At 35.6% G+C, this 25,672-nt stretch overlaps 1 protein-coding gene across 6 annotated transcripts in view; it reads right to left on the reverse strand.

Annotated features, from left to right (window-relative positions):
- The window catches only part of SESTD1 (SEC14 and spectrin domain containing 1), a 216,507-nt gene that overhangs the window by 59,184 nt on the left and 131,651 nt on the right, over positions 1-25,672 (reverse strand). For 5 of the 6 annotated variants that reach the window (XM_057551166.1, XM_057551169.1, XM_057551167.1 and 2 more), the window contains exons 3-5: positions 24,005-24,113; positions 13,375-13,465; positions 9,257-9,370 (exon numbers count right to left, since the gene is read on the reverse strand). In XM_057551166.1, coding sequence (XP_057407149.1) covers positions 9,257-9,370; positions 13,375-13,465; positions 24,005-24,113 — 314 coding nt within the window. Of the gene's footprint in view, positions 1-9,256; positions 9,371-13,374; positions 13,466-23,992; positions 24,114-25,672 lie in introns of those variants that run through there. The other variant, XM_007190394.3, reaches the window with a different exon arrangement.

Consider the following 25,672-nt stretch of genomic DNA (forward strand, 5'->3'; position numbering starts at 1 on the left):
TTTTTAAAATGAAGTCTTCCTTTAAGCATTTAAAAATTTGGAAAATAATATGGGAAAACACTAAAAAAACACTAGTCCTGGCTAGGAATACAAAGCTCAAAGAGAGACTGATATGAAAATCATAATATCAAACTTCAGAAAGTAGTTTCTATTATTCTGCAGTGATATGAATGTTCAGTATGTCACTAATCTCCAAATTCAAATTTTACAATATAATCCTATAAAAAATATAATTCACATATCTGAAAAACTATCTAAATCTTAGGGAATGGTCAAAAGATATTACTGGGTGTTCGTTCATGCAGTGCTGAGCTCGTGCCTTTGACTGACTTTCTACAGACTAATCAATAGGTACTAACATCTGTAGGGACAGGGGTTAACTTTCAGATTTTGTCCAGAAGAAATGCAAATAATTTATGATCTGTGCAGTAGATAAATTTCTGTCCAGTAGGGTAACAGAGAACCTCGAAGTTTAGAATTTATGGATCTGCAGGACATTAACTAGTTTTGTATCTAATTTGGCAAGCTTATCTGCCTATAAAAATCCTAAATTCTTCAAATGCTCTTTGAACCACACCTCACAAATTACTGATAACTTCATTAGTTAATGAGTTGCATAGTTGCATAATACGTTTAATTTACACTTAATTTATATTTACATGGGAGTCATGATTTTACCCTTATGAAAATCACACTTCAACATATGCTTTATCTTATCTGTTCAGGGATGTGGTGGGGATTATATTCTAATTTTTATCTAGTAAGCAATTGATAATTATCTTCAAATATCCACCTCCATGAATATCCTAATATGTATGGATACAATTAAATTCTTGAAGAAAAGGTTTATTGGTTATATTCAAAGCAGCTATCATTTTAAGAAACAGAAATCTAAATTTCAGAGCTATTTCCAGGGAAATCTGAAACCTAGTAACAAGCACAAACGGAATCAGAGTAAAATGGAGGAACTACAAAAAGGAGGGAAAAAGACCACTACCTACATGAGTTTTTGCCAAGTCCTTTCAAAGGAAATTAAAAAACATAATATTTTTAAAATAGTAAAGTCCTACATAAATATTACTTTTTCCTTTATTTTATATATGTTAGAGAGGTTAAGACAAGACAAATTGAACTAAGCCACAGTATTTTATTAACTAGCACACAGCGTTGTTCAGCAAGTTTGAGGAGAAAGATATTTACCATATGGTCTTTAATCAAAACATCTATGAAGGTTTTCTGGAATTCAATTTACAAAAAGACTTAAAACTTATTTCTCCTTTACTCCCACTCTTCCATCTGTAACTAAAACACTTATCCTCTCCTAATAAAACATTCCCAAAGAACCTAACACTGAAACTTTCACTCTGCAGGCACTCAGATGTTTTATTTATTTTTAAATTTTATTTATGCTAACAATGTGTGTGCAAGATCTAAAATGAAAATGTGTCTTTGTATATATCTTTGTGTGCTTAGTACAGATTCATGTGTATGTGTTATACACATACTATTTCAAAGTGTATGTCTGCTTATATCTGTTTGTGGAAGGATATTTTTCTCACTAAAGGAAATAACTTTCTGCAAAAACTACAAAGAATTCAGAAGAGATGGAGCCAGAAGTATTCTTGACAGAGAAACATGAAGGAAGTCTTTGGTCCTAGATCCTAACATTAGTATGGCCTCAAAAAGAGAACAGGATCAGATGTAGTAATAAGACGAGGTAAGAGAAGAAAACAACTTAGAATGGTGGCTGGTTATCATTACCAGTAAAAAAACCACTTTGACTCTCATGAATGACAATAAAGAATGAGGAGGTGAGATCATTTTGATTATTACTTTCTCAATTTGAGGACAAGATTAACACCAGTACTACTTCAATTTTACCTTGTCATTAGACAGACTATAGATACTATTATCTAACCAGTAAAAGGTATCAAAGCCACCAGGTATAATGTTGCTGAAGGTCAGAAAGTATTGGAATATCTGAGTTGCTAAAAAGGAAAATTAACAGGTAGGTATCAATTTCAGAGACAAGAAGGATATATAAAGAAACATTTAGGTGACCAATGAGTAAGGAATATTCAGTTGCTGATGAAAAACATTAGGGAAGTGAACAAGAGGAAGCCCATCTAGAAGAAACAATTTAGAGAGGATGATAGGCAAGAAAATGTGAAATCATGGGAACAGGTTGTCATTAAAATGACAACTGGATGTTTATTTGATGAATATTGTGGACAGCTAGTAATAAGTCTTTGTTAAGAATAATTCAATAAGGTAAAACACAAACTTTTGCTTACAGGAACACCAGTACTCATAACAAAGTTATCCTTTTAAAAATATTTAGAATATATACAAAAACATAGGCTTAATTACAACAGCCCAAATGATCCAAAATAACATCACGGAAAATAATTATTAATCAAACAAACATCTATATTGAATTTAATTATATATAGCTCTAAGTATCATTTAATGGCTGGTGTTGAATTGCCCCTTAAAGCTGATTATGTTTGGCGGTATATTAGCCAGCATTTGAAATTACTCTCGTCTCATTAGGACATTAGGCTTTTAAATAAGTGTCTAGTGCTTATTTACTTGGGAAAAATATTCTAACTGAATCTCTTTAGTGTCTAAAAGAAAATATATTGACAGAAGAAGCTTTAACACCTGAGTCTTAAAACATCAATCTATGATATCAGTTTAAGGCAGACAGGAATTCTCTGTCTTCCATTTTTTCCTCTAAGATGCAAGGGTATTTAGCCACTACAAATTCATATAGCATGAGACCCAACTAGGCATACATAGTATTTCCGATCAGATGTGCACACCTAAGCAGGATGTGACAGGTTCCTCACAAAAAGGATCTTTGCTTCTACTTGGAGTTCACAGAGTTAGTTTCTGAACCACTGGCCTCCGTCCACTTTGCATTCTTTCAGAGCAACATTTCCTGCATGCCCCTGGCATGAAAGGTAGACTTCCCTGCCTGTATGAAATACTCATTCACCATGGCAACATCCAGGCCTCCTACATTCAGCTTTTACTTTCTTCCCTCACTACACTTTTGATTCTCCTCCTTGGTATGCAGCTTCCCATCCAGCAATCAGGGTAACACCTTTCCTAACAAAATCCAGCAGCCAGGGCTGCCTTCCCTTACACTGCTGGCACACAGCTTCTAATAAGTCTACATCACAGTCAAGTCAACCAATGACAAAAGTTTGCAAGATAAAACTGAACAACAAAACAACTGTCTTCTGCTTAGGATATGTAGAAAGATGGAAAGAGCATTGTTCCAATCCTTACAACAACAACAAAATAATGCATATTAATCTGAAAAATGACAACTTTTCTTGAACCCATCAGTGAGTTGTAAGTCCACAGGAACACCAATTAACCTGAAATCTAAGGAAAGATGAAATCCAAGGACACATGGAGCTGCAGCACTTGCTTACCTGGGGAAAATACCAGGTATGATACAAGCCAGGTAAGAATTCAGCTAAAGTTTTTAATGAATTGCTTAAGGCCACATGTGGTTTAGTATGAAAGCATAGAACCTGTGGGAAGCAAAGATACAAGAAGAATTCAAACTCACTTGTAGACTCTTCTCCACAGACCTCCCAGGGACTCATAAGAAAGATGGGGGTAGGGAGGATAAGAAACTTCAAAACAGGTCTGGGGGAAGGGAACAGCAACCACCACTGTAAAGGCATGAAGCTGAAGCACAGCCCAGATCCTTCAACTCTTTCTCCCCTAGAGAACAAAAACCTTCAGGTCCCGAGGGAAGGCAGCAAGCCTGGATGACCTTAGAGCACAAATAAAATCCCACTGCTGATATAGGAAGGGGAAAGACAGGCCCTCTATCCCAATGGAGGCAGGAATATATTATGAGCCCAGACTACCATAGGCCTCCTAAAGCTGGGGAAGAGGGCCCTACCCCCTAGACCCTGGGTCACAGAGCATGCCTAAGACTGGGGCTGAATCAGAACAACAGAAAATGCCCTACCAACAAACACTGAGTAACAAGTAACAGCACTCTATTCCTGAGGAGGGTCAACAGTGCAAACAGAGACCTTTTCTGAGGCACAGGTGCAAAGGAAAGACCTACAGCTGAGGGTGAGACAAACACTAACTCTAGAGGAATCTAAAGCCTGTGATACACTGAGGAAAAGAAGAGCAACAACAAAAGCCAAAGCCAATTCAACTCCTGGCTAGACTAAATCAACCCCTCCCCTGCCCCACTAAAAGCCTAGCACAAACCAAGATGGGTCCATGTGCAGGCAAAAATACAATTTATCTCAGTCTTTACTGTCCTAAACAAGATGTCCAACACCCAACATACAAAAAGCAAGAAAGAAAACAACCCACTGTCAGGAAAAAAACCCAAACAACATAACTACAGTAAGACAGACCCAGATATTGGAACTATTAGGTATGGAATTTAAGATAACTATGATATATGCTAACAGTTCTCATGGAAGAACTGCAAGACAACATGCAAAACAGATGGGGATTACAGCAAAGAGACAGAAACCATAAGAAAGAATCTAGTAGAAATGCTACAAACCAAAAACATGGTAAAAGAGATAAAGTGCATTTACAACTGGCTCATTAATAAACTCAACACAGCCAAGGAAACAAACAGTGAACTTGAAAATGGATCAAGAGAAAATACCCAAACTGAAACACAAAAAGAAAAAATAGAGCACCAACCTAGAATGGTGAGAAATTTTCAAATGGTCTAACATACATGCAATTGGAGGCTAGAAGGAGTAGAAAAACAAAATGGGGCAGAGGAAATATTTGAAATGAAAATGTCTAAGAATTTTCCAAAAGTGATAGCAGAAGTCAAACCAGTGATCCAAGAAGTGCAGCAAACAACAAATAGAATTAACACCAAATAAAACATGTCTAGACATTACAAAATGTCTAGATTTGAAAAAAAATTTCAGTTTTTGCTGAAAACCAAAAACAAAGCAAAAATCTTGAAGGTGGCCAAGGAAGATAAAAGATATATAACATATAGGGGACCAAAGATACAAATAATAGTAGAGTTCTCCTCAGAAACCAAGGAAATGAGAAGGCAATGGTGTGATATAGTTAATGTGCTAAAAGAAAAAAAAAAATCAAACAAACAATGAAAGAAAATTCTATACCAACAGAAAATAACTTTCAAAACTGAAATAAAGACTTTTTTCAGGCAAACAAAATCTGAGAAAACTCAATGCAAACAGACCTGCAATGTAAGATATTTTTAAAGGAAGTTCTTTAGGCAGAAGGAATATACCAACCAAAAAGCTGAAAAGAAATGAAGAACACTAGGTGTTGTGAGCAACCATACTTCCAGGAGATGCTTCCCAAAGGAAGAGCCCTGGGGAAAACTAAGAATGGGAAACGCTGTATGTTAAATGTATCTTATGATCATTCACAACACATATTAGCAAAGTAAAAGTTTGTAGTAAAGAAATGTTTAATTAAAAAAAAAAAGAACACTGGAAATGTCATAAATGAAGGTAAATATGAAATTCATTGTTTATTATTTTAATTGCTATAAAAGACAAGAGACTATCTATAGCAAAAACAGTAGCAATATATTTTGTGCTTACACTATAGTAAAAGTAAAATATGTAAACAATGGAAGGAAAGTATTAGAGATATACTGTATTAAGGAATTACCAGTGTTAAGTGGTATATTATTTGAAGATAAGACTCCATTAATTAAAGATGTATATTGTAAACCTAGGGCAACCACGGGAAAAAAAAACTTAAAAGATATAAATTACCAGTCAATAATGGAGATAAAATGTAATCATAAAAATACTCAATCCAAAAGAAGGCAGAAAAAGAAAAAAATACATAAAATCTAGCAAGATGGAAGATTTTAATCCAACCATATTAATAATTACATTAAATATAAATGGTATTATAAACCAATGAAAAGACAGATTGTCAGACTGGATATGAAAACAAGACCCAACTATACTATATTTATAAAAAATCTACTTTAAATGTAAAGAAATAGGTAAATAGATGATATGTAAACAGGTAATATGGAAAAAGATACAATATGCAAACACTAGTCAAAGGAGCTGGAGTAGCTACATTAGTATCAGACAATGTACACCTCAGAACCTGATTATTATCATGGATAAAAAAGGGACATTTAATAATGAAATGATAAACTGGTCAACTCAGTAAGAAGACATAATGATTTTAAATCTATGAACTCAACAGAAGAACTTAAAAATACATGAAGAAAAAACTGATAGAAATGAGAAATAAATCCACAATTATAGTTGAAGAATGCAATATTCCTCTTTCAGTAATTGATAGAATAAGTGGAGAGAATATTACAAAGACTAAAGAAGACCTGAACAGTACTATGAACAATCTTGACAGTTATGGATCACTCCACCCATAACAGCAGAATACACATGCACAGTACATGGAGAACACATGTGCATAAGGAAATCACCAAGATAGAGCATATACTGGGTCAAAAACCAAACCTTAACAAACTTAAAATAACCGAAGTCATAAAATATATATTGTCAGACTATAATTTATACAAATATTAACTCAAAATGGATACATCTAAATATAAAACCTAAAATTATACAACATCTAAAACAAAACATGAGAGAAAATCTTTGCGACCTTGGATTAGGCAAAGATTTCTCAGCTATGATACCAAAAGCCTGATTCATAAAAGAAAAATTTAAAAATCAGACTTCATCAAAGTTAAAAACTTCTTTAAAAATGCTGTTAAGAGAATGAAAAAGCGAACAACAGATGGAGATGCAATTTTTGAAAATGACATATCTGATAAAGGATTTCTATCCAAAATACATAAATAACTCAAAATTCAATAATAAGAAAACAAAAAGCCTTAATTCTTTTTTAAAAATTGGGTAGAATTGAACAGACACCACCAAGGAAGGTACATGGATGGCAAACAAGTACTTGAAAATATACTCACATCATTAATCATCAGAGAAATGCAAGTTAAAACCACACTGAGATACCCCTACACACCTACTAGAGTAACTATAATTTAAAAACAAAGAAAACCTGACAATACTAAGTGCTGACAAAGATGCAGCTGGAACTTTCACACTATGCCTGTGGGAATGCAAAATGATACAGCCACCTTGAAACTGTCAATTTGGAAGTTTCTTATAAAATTAAACATACACTTACCATATGACCCAAGAATCCCACTCCTAGGTATTTTATCTCTTAAAATAAAAACTTCACACAAAAGCCTATACACAGATGTTTACAGTGACTTTATCTATAATCACCAAAAACTGAAAACAACCCCAAATGTCCCTCAACTGGGGAATGGATAAACAGACTGTGGTACATCTACACAGTGGATTACTACTCAGCAATAAGAAAGGAACTACCAGTACATCCAACAACATGGATGAATCCCAAATGCAAATGCATATGTGAAAGAAGCAGATTAAAAATGCTACGTACTTTATCATTCCAGTTACATGGCATTCTGGAAAAGGCAAAAACCACAGGGACATAAAACAGATCAGTGGTTGTCAGGGACTAAAGATGGAAGGAGTTGACTACAGAAGAACATGAGAGAATTTCTGGAGTAATGAAATATTCCTTAGTTTCTTGATTATGGTGATGGTTACAGACCAGTTTGTGTTTGTCAGAACTCTCAGAACTGTACACTAAAATGGATGAATTTTACTGCACTTAACTTTTTTTTTTAAGTGCAGTTAACTTTTTTTTAACTGCAGTTAATTTTTTTTTAAGTTAACTTTTTTTTTAAGTGCACACGTTTTAAAGACATTTTGTGCTACCTCATTTGAAAACTTTTAACTAGATTTTCTTAAATCTTTATCTAAGACACCTTGGAGACTTTTCCTCCATACCAAAAAATATTGACTTCACTGAAAATAAAAATGACTATTGTAGTCTGGCAAAGTCCACAATGAGTCTTTACTGTCTGACTCCTGTAAACATTCCAAGGCTAGATTCTACAGGGTTGAGTTAGGTTTTGCACCCTTCAGTGCTTCCACACTCTAACTAATGTAAAGTTTAGTATCTATCAACTCTCCTACTAGGAAGCTGGGATTAATAGGCTGTGGAAGGAAAATTATGACTGAGTTGTTTAAATTTGTATTCCATCTTAGGACTTCTTTCTGATCTACAGTAATATGTACAGCCCTCCCTCAGTATCCACAAGGGATTGGTTCTAGGAAACCCCATGGATACCAAAACCCACAGGTGCTCAATTCCCTTACATAAAATGGCAAAGTACAATGAATACAGTTGGCCCTCTGTATCTGTGGATGTTAAACCCGAAATAGGGAGGGCTGACTGTAAAAATCCACTTGTAAGTGGACCTGTGCAGTTCAAACCCATGTTGTTCAAGGGTCAACCAAGCTTTCACACAAGAAAAGTAAGAGGGAGAGAGTAATGCCAATAGGAAAGGATGGATAACTGTGTTCATGTATCAAAACCAAACCAGAGGGGCTTCCCTGGTGGCGCAGTGGTTGAGAATCTGCCTGCCAATGCAGGGGATACGGGTTCGAGCCCTGGTCTGGGAAGATCCCACATGCCGCGGAGCAACTGGGCCCGTGAGCCACAACTACTGAGCCTGCGCGTCTGGAGCCTGTGCTCCGCAACAAGAGAGGCCGCGACAGTGAGGGGCCCGCGCACCGTGATGAAGAGTGGCCCCCGCTTGCCGCAACTGGAGAAAGCCCTCGCACAGAAATGAAGACCCAACACAGCCATAAATTAATTAATTAATTAATTAATTAAAAAAAAAAACAAACCAGATACTAAGAAATAATTATGACATCATACAAAATACGCTCTAACTTCAACTTCTAAATGTCTAGGATTTCCTAGTATTAGTTAAATGTCTTCTTGGTAATGTAATAAAAATGTTTTTATTTTCATTTATTTATTTATTTATTTTTGGTCGTGCTGCGCAGCATGTAGGATTTTTAGGGAAGTCCCTAAAAATGTTTTTAATAAAAACCTTCTACTTATTCCAAAGATTCACAAAGAGTGATGAAAATGAAAACAAGAAAGCATTTGTGGCCTTGACAAGGAATCATAATTCATTCAACAAGTATGTGAATGCTGACTAAATATTAATCATTACTTAGGTACTGATTGAGCATTGCATAAGCACTGCTTAGTATCCAATGCTGAACAAACAAAATAATACCAGCAAAATGCTGTTTTTAAAGATATAACACACTTCTATTTTTTTATAGAGTATATTTACCTCAAAGCCAAGTCTATCCTTTTCTTTCCAAAAACAAAAATGTGTTACTTTCTTATCCCAGAATTCATCTGGTTTCACTACACAAACAAGGGACACTTCAGCTGGAACAACATTCTATAAAATACAAAAAATAATTACAAATTATACATGTAAAATGAATAATTTATTAAAGTTATAAATTATTAGATATTCATGATTAGGCTGAGTAATTAGGAGACCTTTGGAAAATAATTAAAATAATAAAATAGAAGCAATACTGCAAACTTCAAAACGTACATGGCAATAAAGAAATACTTGAAAGACAAGCTGATTCAGAGAAGGTTTTCAAAAAACAATGTAATACAGACAGTACATGTGAATTATTTTTGTATTTTACTGAATCTCTCTAACAGGAATATATTTAAGCTGCAAGATAATTTTTAGTTGAGAAATTATTAAATTTGGTTTTTCTATGATATGAAAGAAATTTTTTATAACACAATCATCTTAGAGAATTTCCTCCAATAATGTAAATCAATATTCTCACAAAATAAGTTTCTTACCAGCCACTATACAAAAAAGCCAAGATTCTGCATGATTATTAACTTGAAGAAGAGGACAAAGCTAAACCTCGACAAATACAATTTCACATTTACTAGATGCAGTTATTCATATCATCTAAAGAATGGAAATTAACATTTACTGAGTTAATAAATATTCCACATATATTTTATCAGCAAGTCCCATGAAGTCTATCTTTAAAATATATCTTAATTAAACCTACCCATTTTTACCACCTACATTGCTAACATTCCCAGACTAGTCAGCCTTTTGAAATATCCTCTTAGCAGGCCTTCCTGCTTCACGTTTTCTCACGCTCAGAATAAAATTCAAACCCCTTACCAAGGCCAAGAAGGCCCTCCAAGCTCAGGGTCCCATGACCTCAGACTTCATCTCACACCTCTCCCCTCTCAGCTCACTCCTCTAACACAGCCACACTGACCTTCTTGCTGCTCCTAGAATGTGACAAGTCTGCTCCCAGTTCAGGACTTTGCCCTTGATGTTTCCTCTGCCTGGAATGTTCTTTGCCCTATACCTAGGAGTACTTCCTCAGTTTATTTAGGATTCTACTCAAATATTCCCTCTTCAGAGAGACCTTCTCTGACCACCCTATCTAAAGTAGCAGGATCTGACTCAGTCTCTTTTCACCAATTTATTTTTCTACATAGAATTTATCCCTATATGATGTTACATTACTTAGTAATATGCCTAACTGCTTATTGTCTGACTCAAACAGAATATAGGCTTCCCAATTGCAGGTACCTTATCTATAATGTCACTCCTATATCTCCAGAGCCTATGACAGCACCTGACATATAGAAGATACTCCATAAATCTTTGTTGAATAAATGAATTCACATTAACAGAAAAGACAGATTGTCAGAAAAGTAAACTGAGCTTCCAATTTTACAGAAAAGTAAACTGAGCTTGAGAGAACTAAAGTAACTTGTCCAAGGGAACAGAGTTGTGAGGGATGGCACTGGATTAGAAACCGGGTCGGTCTGACTCTAAAGTTCTACCGTACCATTCCAAATGTTCTAGACCAGGGGTCAGTAAATTCTTTCTGAAGGTCCAGATAATAAATATTTTAGGCTTTGCAGGCTATACAGTCTCTGTTGCAACTATTTCAATTCTGTCCACATAGTATGAAAGCTGCCATAAACAATATGTAAACAATAAAACTCTATTTATAAACTCTATTTATAAAATAGTGGTCAACCACTATTCTAGACCATAAATGGCACTACTGAATAATAATAATGTTATATAATTATAATCATAAGTATTGATTAGGGGAAAATAGAAAACCTTTCAATTTAAACATGTCACTGTGCACATCACAAATCTAGCACCTCCTGCAATGACTGGGTTGTGAATAAAGTTAAAAAAAAACACCTCAGTGTTATCAAAACTTTTATCAGAGGGGCTGGGAAATTTCAGGTAGAATGAGGTTTATTTATATGTTGATTGTGGAAGAATATTATTTCAAAATCATTGCATATTAAAGCTGTGAGAAACAAGAGAAACCAAGCCACTCATTTTAGAGAATATTTGTTACAGGCAGAGCCAGCACTAAGCTCTGGGCTCCCAAACAGCCAGTACCAGTACCTTCTGAAATAAAAGCAATGAATAACTTTGTATGTAGAAACTGTTTGACTAGGAGCAAACAACAGGCCATTGCAACTTCTGAAAATCTTAACTATTAATAAGCCCCAAAGTTGTTAAAATACCTATCAGAAAAGAAATCACAAGAGGGAATTAAATCATCCATTGATTGCTCTTCAAAAGTGCCACTGGTCAAAGTCCAGTTCAGACAGCAAGTCCCAAACAGCTCAGCTGTGACACAGTTGAATGGAAGAACACAAGGTCATAATGAATGGATTTCTCATCTAACAGTTATTTTAACAACTTGTACAGAGAAGAGTTAATCTTCAAGGTTTGGAATGCAAAAGTGCTGGGAACATAGTTGACAGAAAAAGTTATTATGGGACACCAATCTGTGTTCCCTTAAAAACTGATCCACTGGAACCTATGTCCTTTCCAACCCAAAGGAGTGATTCTAATGATGAAGGTTTAGGCCAACCAGTTAAGAATAAGGTAATGGGTAGATAATTTGGGAACCACCTCAGATACATCCCACTGGTAAATATACACTTTTAAAGGATAAAAACCTGGGGCTTAGGTTGTGCCAGGTTCCAATCGTGACTCTCTCCCATGCTCACCACGAGAACCTTGGTACATTACTTAAAATCCTTGAAGACCTTTGGGGATCGTAGAACCTGCCTCCCAAGTTTGTGAGGATGAAATTAAATGAGATCTTTTATATAGCAAGCTTAGTGCACAGTACCTGAACCATACTAAGCACTAAAGCTAAAAACTAAAATTACCAGTTCCCATCCCTTGAATTTCTTTTTCCTAATTATCACAAATAAAAAATAAACCATTAAGAATCACTCTCCCTAGTTATCATTTAAAATTTTAAATTATATTCCTTTCCACAGAACCCTAAAGCAGCTACCAATTATTTCCCAGTTCATTTAAAATTCTTGATCTTTCTTTCAGTATCACTGATATTTACCTAATTCAATGTTCAACATCCCATGTAACAGCCAATATATTGCCCCCAAACTGGCCTGTCATCAGCTCCTTTCATTGTATTCACTTAATTTTTGAGCTATCACTAAATCAGTGTCCCTGCCAGGAATGCCCTTTTCACCTTCTTTCATTTAAATTAGATAATCTCTCTTATTTCACTCATTTAACTTTTACTTTCAATACAAGCCCTTCTAAGGAAACCCAGGTACATGAGAGCAATCTGTCCCCTTTCAATCACTCAAATACTGAATTGTTCTCTTTCAGATCACAGTATCCTCAATACTCACAATAAACCAACAAATATTTACTAGGTACCAACTATGTGCAAGGGATTACAGAAACATTCTGTGAGGAGCACAAGGAAATATAAACATAAGACTAGGACCAGATCAGGGATTCTATAATCACAGCTGTTTATGAAATGCTTATCTGTGAGCTGCTAAAGCCCCCAAGGACGCACCTGTCGAGTACCTTTCTTCTAGATCAGAGATAGATATAAGACTATTATGAATCCTGGTGATTTTTGAAGGAAAAAGGGTAACAGAAGGGAGAAACCTATCAGAACCACCTGAGAAGCTTTTTCAGATTAGAATTACCCAGTCCTACTCCCTACCTGTAGTATTAGGAGGGGGTGGAGGTGGGATGATGCAGCTACTACAGTGTGCAAAAGCTCCTAGATGAGTCTGATAACCTCTGCCCTCACACTTTGAGACTCACTGGCCTAGTTGTTTAAATTACTTAAACATGACATATTATTTTTGGTCATTTACAAACCTTTAGAATAGGGTTGAAATTTATTTTACTACTCAAGTAAAACCTGTAAGAATTGAATCTAAACAATCCAATAGTGACCTGTGCATTTCAGAACTCAGTCACTGCTGAGAAGCTTGGGCACAGTCCGATCAACAAAATGCATTTGCCACTATCACCTCATCTGTTGCTGTACAATAAAACCACTTCCTAATAGTCAAAAATAAAATTACCTGTAGCATTAAGACTACTGTTTTCACCACATTCCACTGGGATTTTCTGCCATCCACAATCACGGTAAATCCTCTAGCCTTACACTTTTCACTGAAATGAAACAAAATTACAGAGTATTAAAACAAGCTTCCTATTTTATTCTTCATAATCCTAAATAAAGTTTACAGTGTAATCATATATGGAGCAGCATTAATCTCAATTGACTTGGTTTGCACTGTCAATAAATAAAATTCTTCAGTTTTCTCAAGCAATTTATTTTTCTCATTTCAGGAAACACTGACAATTTATAAGCTAATTTGCTAAGAAAATTACTCTAAAAGCATGTAAATTCAATGTCTTAAAAAGAGAAGAAATCAAAGCAACATTCAAATAGTCTCACTAGCCTCTCAAATCTCTTCATCTGTAAAATGGGATCACAGTGAAGTAGGTAACTAATGACTACCAAGTGTGGACATACTTCTTGTCTCTCCTTCCTGCCAGAAGTGTAAGGTTGTGAAGTGATATTTCAAAACAGGTAGAAAATAAAGTAAGCTATTATTAAACCACTGGAAATAAGCTTCTTGGTGTTCTTTTGGGGAAATTTAATGAGGTGAAGTAGCATTGGTGTATATAAGAATTCAAAGCTTGAATACACCATGTCTGACCCACCTCTGCTTTCACTTTTGCACTCTTAGTCACTTGACCAGCACAGTATTATCTTGAGTGTTGGAAAATGTGTTATTGCTATATATTATATTCAATTATTCAAGTACCAACTAAACACTTCTCAGAAGCCTGCCCTAGCAAAATGCAACAACAACATGGAAAAACTTTATCCTATGACCAAAACTACACAGCTATATTATTATTATTTATTATTACTATTACTATTTGTTTTACTTATAAAATCAACTTAATGCAAAGATCTCAAATGCCCTCCCTCTAATATAGTGGAAGAAACTGCAGCTTTGCTTAGCAGAGCAAGGATTTGTTAGTGAAAATTCTCCCCATACAAAGTTCTCCCAATTGCCTACATTATAGGAAAGGTTAACAGCAGGCCCTTTCCTGAGATTTAAATCCAACAGTCCAGGGAATTTTACTAATCCTCCCTTACTCTCTCCAAACATTCACGTTAACCTCAAGAGGATTATTGGAGAAGGATATCCAATTCTATTGAGAAACAGTAAGGTCACAAGAATGAGGATGATATTGCTAAAGATATGGAAGAAGAATAGGTGCCTTTGTAGGCAGGGACAGAAGCTGAGCTTCCAAAGAAAGCAGAGAAGTGTTGAAGAGGTGAGGCAAAGTGAAACATATGTCCATACAAAAAACCTGCACACAGATATTCATAGCAGCATAATTCATAACAGCCAAAATCCAAAACAACTCAAATGTCCAACAATGGATGAATAGAAAAAAAAAATGTGGTAATCCATTCAATAGAGTATTATTCAATCATAAAAAGAAACGAAGTACTGATATATGCTACAACATGGATAAACCTTGAAAACATGCTAAGTGAAAGAAGCCAGATTCAAAAGCCCATATCGTATAATTCCATTTATATGAAATGTCCAGAATGGGTAAATCCATAGAGATATAAAGCAGACTAGTGGCTGACAAGGGCTGGGAGGAGGGGAGAATGCGATGAGGAGGGACTACCAATGGGTATAGGTTTCTTTTTTTTTTTTTTTTTTCAACATCTTTATTGGAGTATAATTGCTTTACAATGGTGTGTCAGTTTCTGCTTTATAACAAAGTGAATCAGTTATACATACACATATGTTCCCATATCTCCTCCCTCTTGCGTCTCCCTCCCTCCCACCCTCCCCATCCCACCCCTCTAGGTGGTCACAAAGCACCGAGCTGATCTCCCTGTGCTATGCGGCTGCTTCCCACTAACTATCTATTTTACGTTTGGTAGTGTATATATGTCCATGCCACTCTCTCACTTTGTCACAGCTTTGGGTATAGGTTTCTTTTTTGGGCTGATGGCAATGTTTCGGAATTAGAGAGTGATGGTCGCACAACCTTGTGAATATACTGAAAACCACTGAATTGTACACTTTAAAAAATGATGTTTATGATAGGTGACATATCTTAATAAAAAAATGTTGAAGTATTCTATTTTTGGATTGTGCATTACAAAATAAAGGATCCACTAAGCATTCATGGGGGTAAGGCAATACAGTGATCTCTTCTGCATTAGCAACAGCACATAAAGACTTGCTGGGGGAAGCAAATCTGACATCTAACTGCTAGTTGTGGGATCAGGTAAGGAGAAGACCACTCTGACTTAGGGAGGATACAAGCACAAGAAAGACCAGCCTAGTAGAGTAACTGTCAGTGAGTGGTCTTCAGAGAAGTGGCGGCAACTCAGAGACTCTACCAGTGCAGTGTGGAAATCTGCAGGAAGGGGAGCTAAGATACATGGAGCTGTCCAGTGGAGGGCCTTCCCTGGTTGGGACTAGAGCCCAAGAGAAGTGAGTCATCCCCATAATTGGGCACCTGCATCTATGAGGTACAGGTTACACAACCATTTTGTTAAACAAGTAAGTTTTACACAAACGAGACATTTATATTTCAAAGCACGCTAAATTAATCTATATATTAAGACAAAGAAAGTAATGAAGCTTGCAAATGCCATCTGCAGTGATCTTAAGGGCATAAAATACTCTAAATTTATCTTTTAGAGTACTTAAAAACACCCTTAATCATAATTTTCTCACATTTTACTAAGATAGATAAAGAAAATACACACAATTCAAAGATACTACATATTTGAAAATTGTAAGACCAAGTGATCTTTCAACTACCTGAAAGGAATAGTTTATTTGTTTTTTTAAATTTTTTAGCTGCACCATGCGGCATGTGGGATCTTAGTTTCCCGACCAGGGATTGAACCCATGCCCCCTGCATTGAAAGTGTGGATTCTTAACCACTGGCTCACCAGGGAAGTCCCTTTTTTTAAGAAATTGCAATCCTACAAGTGGAGTGATGGTTTAAACTGTTTTTAACAAGAACATACTTAGATTTAGAAGCATATTATGTCCCTTATAAAGGGTGTGTTAGAGTAGCTGCAGTGCTATATTAGTAAATTCCTATACTACTATTAACATTTTATAATTTTAAGACCACTAACCAAAAAAAAAAAAAAAAATCTATTAAGACCCCACTTCCTTGTTGCTACTCCATTAGAGCCTTTCAAGGGTGACGTGGCTGAGTTAAAACAGCTATTAAAGGAGGAGCAGGTCCTTAACAAGCTCACTCACTTTGGCTAGAAAGAGACTGTCAATGGGTTTTCTGTAGCTCTTCACTAATTTCTCTGATTATGACTAAGGGCTCCTTCTTTCCACTCAGAGAGCTCTGCTTATACTTACTTAATGGCACTAATTTTACTTATGCTTTTATTATAATTGCTTGTTTATAATTCATCTTCATTAGATAACATGCTTCCAGAAAGCAAGGATATTACTGTCTTACTGATATCTTGGCAGCTTCCACCTTTAAATACAGAGGGCCTCTAGAAATGTTAGATGACGCAGATCATGTTAGATGACACAGATCGTATCACTCCTCGGTAGGAATGTAACAATGGCCTTCCTTCTCGTTCAGAACTGAAGCCCTTACCATGGCCTACGAGGTCCTCTAAGGTCTGACTGCAGCCCCTCTGAGGGCTCTCCCAGAACCCTCCTTCTCTCAAATTGCTCCACCCACACTACCCTCCCTTCTGATCGCACAACACACTGAGCCTGCTCCTGATTCAGGGCCTTTCCACTTACTGCTCCCTCTAAGATACTCTTTCTTAAATGCTCTTTCATCAGCTATCTGTATGGCCTGGCCCTCACTTTACTCATCTCTGGTAAAATGTTACCTTCTCATTTTATAAAATACTGCCACACACTCCTTTGCACTCCATCCCTCCCTTAATTCTTTTCATGCTCTGTTCTATAGACTTATGAACCTCCAACATACTATGTATTTATTTATAATGTTCATTTGATCATTAGGGCATCAGGCCCAAAAGGGCAGGGACTGGGCCTTTGTTCACCCATTTCCTCAGCACCTAGAATGATGAGGAACTCATTGTAGGATCTCACATATTTACTAGGTGACTGAAGACTTATGAGTAATCTCTGTGTGATTCTTGGCAAGTCATTAAACCTCTGTGTTCTGATGTTTCTTCTGTGACATAAATGAGTTTTTCTACAATTAGGAAGAACTGACCTAAAATCCAAATTTGAAAAAAATCAATACTTGAGAGAAACAGAAAAGTAACTTCTATAGATGCTGACTCTCTACAGAATTCGATTAATCTGGGCAAGTACTTGGCAGCATTTCTACAAAGAGGATTTAAGTATGGGTAAAGTGGTTAGTCTAGATGATTGAAGATGTTTGGTCTAGATGATTGTTAAGGTACTTTCTAATCCTGACATTCCATGATTCTATAACTGGATGATCAACAATTTCCCTTTGAGCTAGAAAAATGCTATGATTTTAAATATACGCTGAATATACTGTTGAAAGAAAATGTTAAAACAAAAAAGATTTCCAAGATTTCCATTATGTTCAACTATGTTCACCATAGTTATTTTCATATGTCAATTCTCAATTGTGATAGATGCAGGTTAAATGCAAATGAATATTAAAAGTTATCAATAGCTATGGCACTGTGATTATAACAGAGGTGAACACAACAGTGGCTAGAAACACAGGCTTGGAGTCAGACCACCAGGTCCAAATCCCCCTCCGACCCTGGTTTGCCACATGTTCTTGGTCAAGATACTTAAATTACCCACTCTTTCTATGCCTCGGTTCCCTTATATGTAAGGGATAAGGATGATAGTGCTCGTCTCATAGGGCTGTTATGAGAATTAAATGACTTACTGTTATCTATTATTTCCTTAAGTATAGGATATTCTTTTTCACATATGCCCCCCAATCATCACCCATAAGTAAATTCCCAGGTCCATTTCAAATTTAATGTCTTCAAAGGAAAGCAAGACCAGCCTAGACAAACTTCTTATCCACCAAAATAGCTTCTACTGAGCTGCAACTTCTACATGTTTGATTTTCCAACAAATGCAAGATGTTCTGAAAATGATCAGCCAGCCTGCATTTGAGTACACAGAGCTAGGAAGAAACTTAAGTAAGATAAAGAGCAGAAACCCATATCCACTGACTATTGATTACTAAGTATCAATATGAGGTACTGCACAGGATTATGAAAAAATATGTATTATACAACACAGTTTCTCCCTTCAAGAAGCTTAAGATCATTTAGAAAGGTGAAAAGGTAAAAGTATTTTAATTAGTGTCTACTTTACACTCACTGACGTCACCTTTTTAATGTTACTAGGGAAACATATCTTTGAAATTTTTTTAAATGTAAAACTTAAATAATAAATGTAAAAATTCAAGAATTATCATTAAACACATTATGATTAAATGCCTAAACAGTCAGAAACAGCAAGTGCTGTAAGTTTGGAGAACAGCTGGAAGATTCTGGGAAGTACCTACATAAAGGAGCTAATGAAACTTAACATAAAAGGATACAGAGCAAGAGGAATATAAGCAAAGGTACCACATTAATTTCGGTAAGTTTCTTAAATTTCTCTGCCCTCACTTTTTCATCTATGTAATAGGGATAATAATATTGTTATTTTGAAGACTGAGTTAATACAAGTGCTACAAAACTAAGTGCCTTGCATGATAAGCGCTCAAGAAATATGAAATGAAAGCGTAAGTCAAATCACACAAGGTCTTGGCTTAGCAGTTAAGAAGGCTGAAAGACTGTCCTTGAGAGCGCACACCTAGTCTTTCTTGTCTTCACAATGCACGGTGTACAATGTCTGCACTTGGTAGCAACAAAATAAATGACTATTGAATTAAATTCATTGTGTGGAAAGGAGAGGAGGTCCTAGAAAACTGAGAAGGATGATAGAACTGTTGTTTTGGTGAAATTTATCTTGTCTTTGTGTACAAATTGGGGAGAGACTGGAGATAGAGAAATTAGCTTGGCTATTGCTGTACTAGTCCAGCTTGACAACTCAGCCATCCCTCGACGTGAACTTTTAAGCATATGAAAAGGGAACAGAGGAGACAGGAAATTTAAAAATACATGGTAAAGAAAGGAAATACTATCTTAGCTGTCACATTTTAAAATGGGACATTATAAGTTTTCAATACATATTCATTGAATGAATGAAGTAAATATTAAAAAAACACTCATCAACAGCATAAAGCATGTTCAGAGCATTTAACTACAGTGCTTTGAAGTAACTCTAAGATCAACACAATCATACTGTCATTTGCCAGAAGTGCATTTGCTAAGGAGCAAAAAGGAAGGCACTGCCTTAAACTTTCTTAGAAGCATGTCCCATAAAAAAACAAAAATAAAGAAGAGCCATCCCAATGTGTATAAAGTAGATAACTAACAAGAATCTGCTGTATAAAAAATAAATTAAAAAAAAAAAAGAAGAGCCATCCCAGTCACACTCTCACAGACTATACTGAACCAATCAGTGTTATATTCATATTCAAGTTATCTTCTAAGTGCTCTGCGGAGTCCTGTAAGCTCCAAGGAGGCTCCTTAAAAGCGGGTGAGGGGGCACTGCAGTGGAAGTGGAATTTGAGAAGGCGGGGATGAGCAGGAATGGCTGTGGGCCTACACTTCTAGCTCTTTTATAAATTTAGTTTCTCTGTAAGATTTTCTTTGAATAAAAATGTCCACAGATAAATTTTAAAAAATTCTGAATGTACAGAATATATGCCCCATAGAATTCTGGCGTTACAAAACTACTTGTATGGGATTCAAATGATATTTCACCATACACAGCTGTTGTATCTCCTTTCATAACATATTTTAAGTCGTTTCTATGACTTTATTGCTAAGTCTGGTTGGTTCCTTCAATATCCATATAACAAACACCTAAGGTCTCCAAATCATTTTATTGGCCTTGTGAATATGGAGATAAATGAAACATGGCTCTGCACTCTAATATGAGACTGATTTAACAGTAAACTCTATGACATCAAGCAGAAGTGAATAGGAAAAGCTGCCTAAAAGAGCTCCTTACAAAGATAACAATGACAAAAAAGGTTGAGAAACACTGATGCATATGTTTTGCCACATGTTTTTAAAAAGCTGGTAGTCTCAATATCTTATAATCATACTTTGTGTAACAGTACTGACACAAATTTCACTTTATACTTTGAATGTGAATATGCTTCTGACTTAAAATTTTGAAATATATAAAGAAATGATATGAGATAAAGATCTACTTGTGAGGTTTTGTTTAGTGCTAATCTCAATATTTACTTTTTTAATGAAAAGATTTGCAGATTTATATATCTTTTCTTTATCTCCATAAGGTAATCTTGAATTTGATTCTGCTTTCTGAGTCATGGACTCATAATTTCTAATCATGTTGTTTATGTCTAAAATGTACAGCAATCGCTGGTATAACAAAAGAAAAACTCCATTTACCTCTCCTAAAATTTAACACTCAGGTTGGCCCAGCTGTGTCAGTCTATGTTATTTTTTTATTAAAAACCCTTTGTAGAAAATGGGGCAGTAATGGTTAGTCTTGAACTCCACACAGACCTGGACATGAGGAGTTACCTGAACATAAACTTAGTATTCAGGTCAGGTAACGATTAACCTGAACTTCTCCTTTCTTCTCAGCCCTCTGCTCAAGAGTCAGAAACCAAAAACAAGCTTAGGACCAAGCTGTGTGAAAAGGAATCAGGAAATGACCCCATTTTCAACTGTACTGGGTTACCCATTTAAAACAGGTATGTATCACACCTTGCTCCTGGTCATGAAACTAAGCATAAAATATGGGTAAGAACTGGATAGTTTCTTTCCATTTTTAAATAACTTTTAAAAAGCTGTTACTATACTCAAAATGTTAACATTTTCACTGCAATGAAAGACTACTTTTGGACATCTCCTATACAGAAGAGGCCGCATTAGCTAGCTACACTGCTGGAGCTGTCTGGAGACATTCACAGTTGGGAGGAGTTAAGCTTTAACAGCAGGGTCTGGGAGAAACAAGTCACACCAAAACAAATGCAGACATACTAAAAAAGGAAAAACCTTCTAGACCCAAGCTGAGGCTGACCTGACAGGGTAAACTTAAAAACAGTTCTGGGACGGAAAGAGGGGTGGATAAACACATAGATATGTGATAAAGTATTACAACATTAGTTGCAGGCTTCTAAGTGATGGGCATAATGGTGTTTACTGCACTATTCCTTCAACTTTTTTGTGTATTTGAAATCTCTCATAATACAATTTAAAAGCAGTTTTGAATGGCAGGCATTCTGAAGGAGGAAAATCAGTTTTTAAGGTTGCACCTAATAAACTACTCTCCAGAGTTGCAATGAAGAGCTCAAAAACCCTCTAGCTCTCTAATGAAATGGCAAGCACTGATATAAAGCTGCCAACTACGTTTTTAAATGCCAAAGTTATAGGAGGTTGATCCAAGAAAGCAGAAGGCTAAAAATTCAGGGCGTTCACAAATATTTGAGACAGTCAAACTTTAGCAGAACAATTATCAAAAATAAAGTATCCAGGTATCTATTTTGTCTTGCTAAATTAAGTTCTTTCATCTTGCTTCAACTTACATCTTCTCTATTAGCTGGCAGGTAGGTATGTGTAGCTATGCAGAAACTGATTCATAATTTACATTGAAATAGTACTATATCTATATAAGAAAGAAAGAGAGAGAGAGAATGTTTAAATAGTGTAGGCTATTTTGCCCTCCATTGTACTTCCTGTTTGCACACCCAGAGTGAGCAGACAGGCTGCATGAGTGAAACTGGTCGTTTAGCCTGCCTCAGTTACCCAGTGCCTCTTACAGTGTGAGCATCCTGGCAGGCTGAGCGTGATTCTAGTATATACAAGCATACATTTTCTTATCACAAACCTAACCACAAGCCGACTGTGTCTTCCGGAACTCAGCCTCAATGACTGACATGTTCCAATGCCGGAAGAAAATCTAGCATGCTCACAGGAAAATAGTTCGTAAGGCTCTAATTCTTCCTCAGGCATTTTTCAAGGGTAATTTTGACTATCAGTAATTTTTGCATTACATTCTAACTTCAGAACCTCACCCCACATAAGATGCAACTACACTGTACTCTATTCATTTGAAGTATGAGGAGCTCTGGATTGGTGTCAGGAACTGCAGATTCTAATCCCAGCTCTACTGCTAATTAGCTGTGTGATCCTGGGCAAGTAACTAACTTCTGAGTCTCAATTCCCTCAACTGTAAAATAAGGCAGTTGGTTCAGATGGTCTCTAAGTTCCCTGAACACTTTTAACCATCTGTGAATCCATGAATATTTTTTTCATTATTTGTTAGCTATATGTTTAACTAGTGTCATTTACCTAAAAAGCAGTTCATTATCTAATGATGAATAATACAAATTGGCAATCAGCAGCTCAGAGAATTAGCAAGGTTATTCAGTACTAATACACTGTGAAGTCTGATAACTCTCCTTTCCAGAAAGTAAAAAAACTGAAAATTTTCACTTTAAGACCTCTATTTTCCCAATATCGAAAAACATTCAGCAACAGAATCATTATATTATACACCAATATTGGAAGCAGATGTGATTAAAGTCAGTTGTTCTAAAACATAATTTTAACCCTGTATTCTTCAAAGTGGTTTAAAATGAAATAATCTATTATGTCAATAATGCAAATATAGGAAAAGGATACAAAGAATTGTTTGCTCTGACTAAAATGTTTAAAATTCACTATTTTGAGCTTAAGAGCATTATGTAAGAGATAGTTTTGTTCCTTTTACCGTCTCTATATTTTACAAACACACACAAAAAAATCTGCCCTCATTCCTGCACTTTGCTGCAGTGGTTTGCAAATGTGACTGCATATTAGAATTATCTGGAAAGCTTTAATAATTTTTTTTAAAGTCTGATGAGCAGTCCTCCCCAAAACAATTGGATCAGACTCTCTGGAGGTGGACCCACAAGCATTAAAATTTTGGAAAAAATCTCCAGATGATTCTAATGTGCAGTCAGACTTCAGCCCCCAAATATCACATGTGGGAAAGGAAGTTGGGGAGGGGGCTTTTCTGTTCTTGTTGTTGAAATGATGGGTAGGCTCAAGCAAATACAAAGGTTTAAGTTTTGTCTTCACCAAAGAAATTTAAAAATTAAAAATCCAATGATCTTTGGATTAAAATATAAACATTTTTTGCATTTTTAAAAATAAAAATGTTTTAAACTCCAAATAGCTTTCACTCAATATATTAAAACATACAGATGTATTTATATCTATATATTGAAATAGCTACCTAAATACAAGAGCTTTCTACTGAATTCACTTTTCTAAGTTTTCTCAAATTACATGGTATATAGACAGATGCTCAATCTTTGCATTCCTTAAAAGTTACACTATATACATTTTAGAAATCGGTATCATTTAGTGCATCAAGAATATGAAATGTCTTTATTTAATCTGCTGTGGCATCATATATTATTGATTCTCGTGTTTTCAATTATAATTTCACTGCTAATAAAAGCAGATAAGATAGCAAAGTATACTTTAACAATAGCAGGAATCATTCATAAGTAAATGAAAACATATTGAAATTTAAGAAAAGACACCTTTAGAGTCACCTTGGAATGCTGAGTAGGTAGTCTAAGGTGACACTCAGCTCATCCATATTTGTCTGTTCCAGGCATAATGGAATTGTCAGAATGAGGCCACTTCGTCTGTCCTTTCCTCCTATTAAAGAAAAATATATATAAATTTAACATGTAAGAGATATTAAAGCATTAAATGAATTATATATATTTGCATCCAATGTTACTAAAGCAATTACAAGTTTAAGACATCAGTAAAGTACAATCTAATGGCTGTTTATTTTATATATTGTAAATGTTTATAGTAGTACAGCAAAATTATACAAAATTTAGAAAAAATAAGAGGAAAAAAATTCACCAATGAAATCTTCACTTAAACATAGCCATTCTCATTTTGTTTAATTTCTTCCACTTAGTCTGCTTCTGATTGTAATCAATTCATCAAACACCTATTGTGTGCCTAGCACAGTAAGCATTTGCAAGTAAAATAACATAAATTTCTTATCAACCTAGGACGGAAAACTTTAAGTCATAAGAAATAACAGTATGAAATATGACAGTTTATTTGCTCGGCTGTGTTGTGCAAAATAAATAAAATATTACAAAAAGGGATTCAGAAAATGGAGAAAATAAGAGCTATAATAAATGTAAAAAACTTCATAGAAAAGTTAAAACTTAAGAAAAATGAATAGAATTTATAAACCAAGTCAAAAGAGCATTCCGTGATGAGGAATGATCTGAGTTAACTCACAAAGGTCAGACAGGCATTCTTTGTTCATGAGGCAATAAAGGGAAAGCCCTGTCCAGCTGAGAAGAGTGCACGGGACCTGGATATAGAAGTCTGAAAGCCAGGAAGTGGAATGCACTTACATTTCATGGATGTTCAAGTTCTCTTCAATTTTCCATAAGCATTAAAATATAACTAGTACTTTTATACACACACAGCTTCTTTGAAAGCTCCCCACATGATTGATTTTCACACTGAAGTCCATCTTTTGACCCAACTGACATTTATGGCAATTTTAGAAACTTAAAAGCCAGCAAATACTAAAGGAAACAATTTTATATGATCTCTATCACTAAAAACTTAAAGGACTAAATTGAAAAAAAATGATTCCTATGAATAACATGGATGCAATTCACAAGGTACCAACCATAAATGATCTTTTATCAGATTGACCATGTAAATTACTGTTATTCAACCACTTTGTTTAATCTCAATAAATGGCAATTTCAAATGGTTCAACTTAATCGATAATCAATAGTGACTTCAACTGCAAATGTTGTTTTGTTTAGAATACAGGTTTTATCTTTTTTTTTTTTTTTAAAGAAATTCACGTTCTTTTATTTATTTATTTATGACTGTGTTGAGTCTTCGTTTCTGTGCGAGGGCTTTCTCCAGTTGCGGCGAGTGGGGACCACTCTTCATCGCGGTGCGCGGGCCTCTCACTGTCGCGGCCTCTCTTGTTGCGGAGCACAGGCTCCAGATGCGCAGGCTCAGTAATTGTGGCTCACGGGCCCAGTTGCTCCGTGGCATGTGGGATCTTCCCAGACCGGGGCTCGAACCCGTGTCCCCTGCATTGGCAGGCAGATTCTCAACCACTGCGCCACCAGGGAAGCCCTATCTTTTTTTTAATAGACTGCAACCATGGTTTTCAAACTGTATCCCCTGAATAATTTTGTTGGTTTCAGAAGTTCTTC

Source organism: Balaenoptera acutorostrata, chromosome 8 (genome assembly GCF_949987535.1).
Source record: "Balaenoptera acutorostrata chromosome 8, mBalAcu1.1, whole genome shotgun sequence".
Classification (NCBI taxonomy): Eukaryota; Metazoa; Chordata; class Mammalia; order Artiodactyla; family Balaenopteridae; genus Balaenoptera; species Balaenoptera acutorostrata.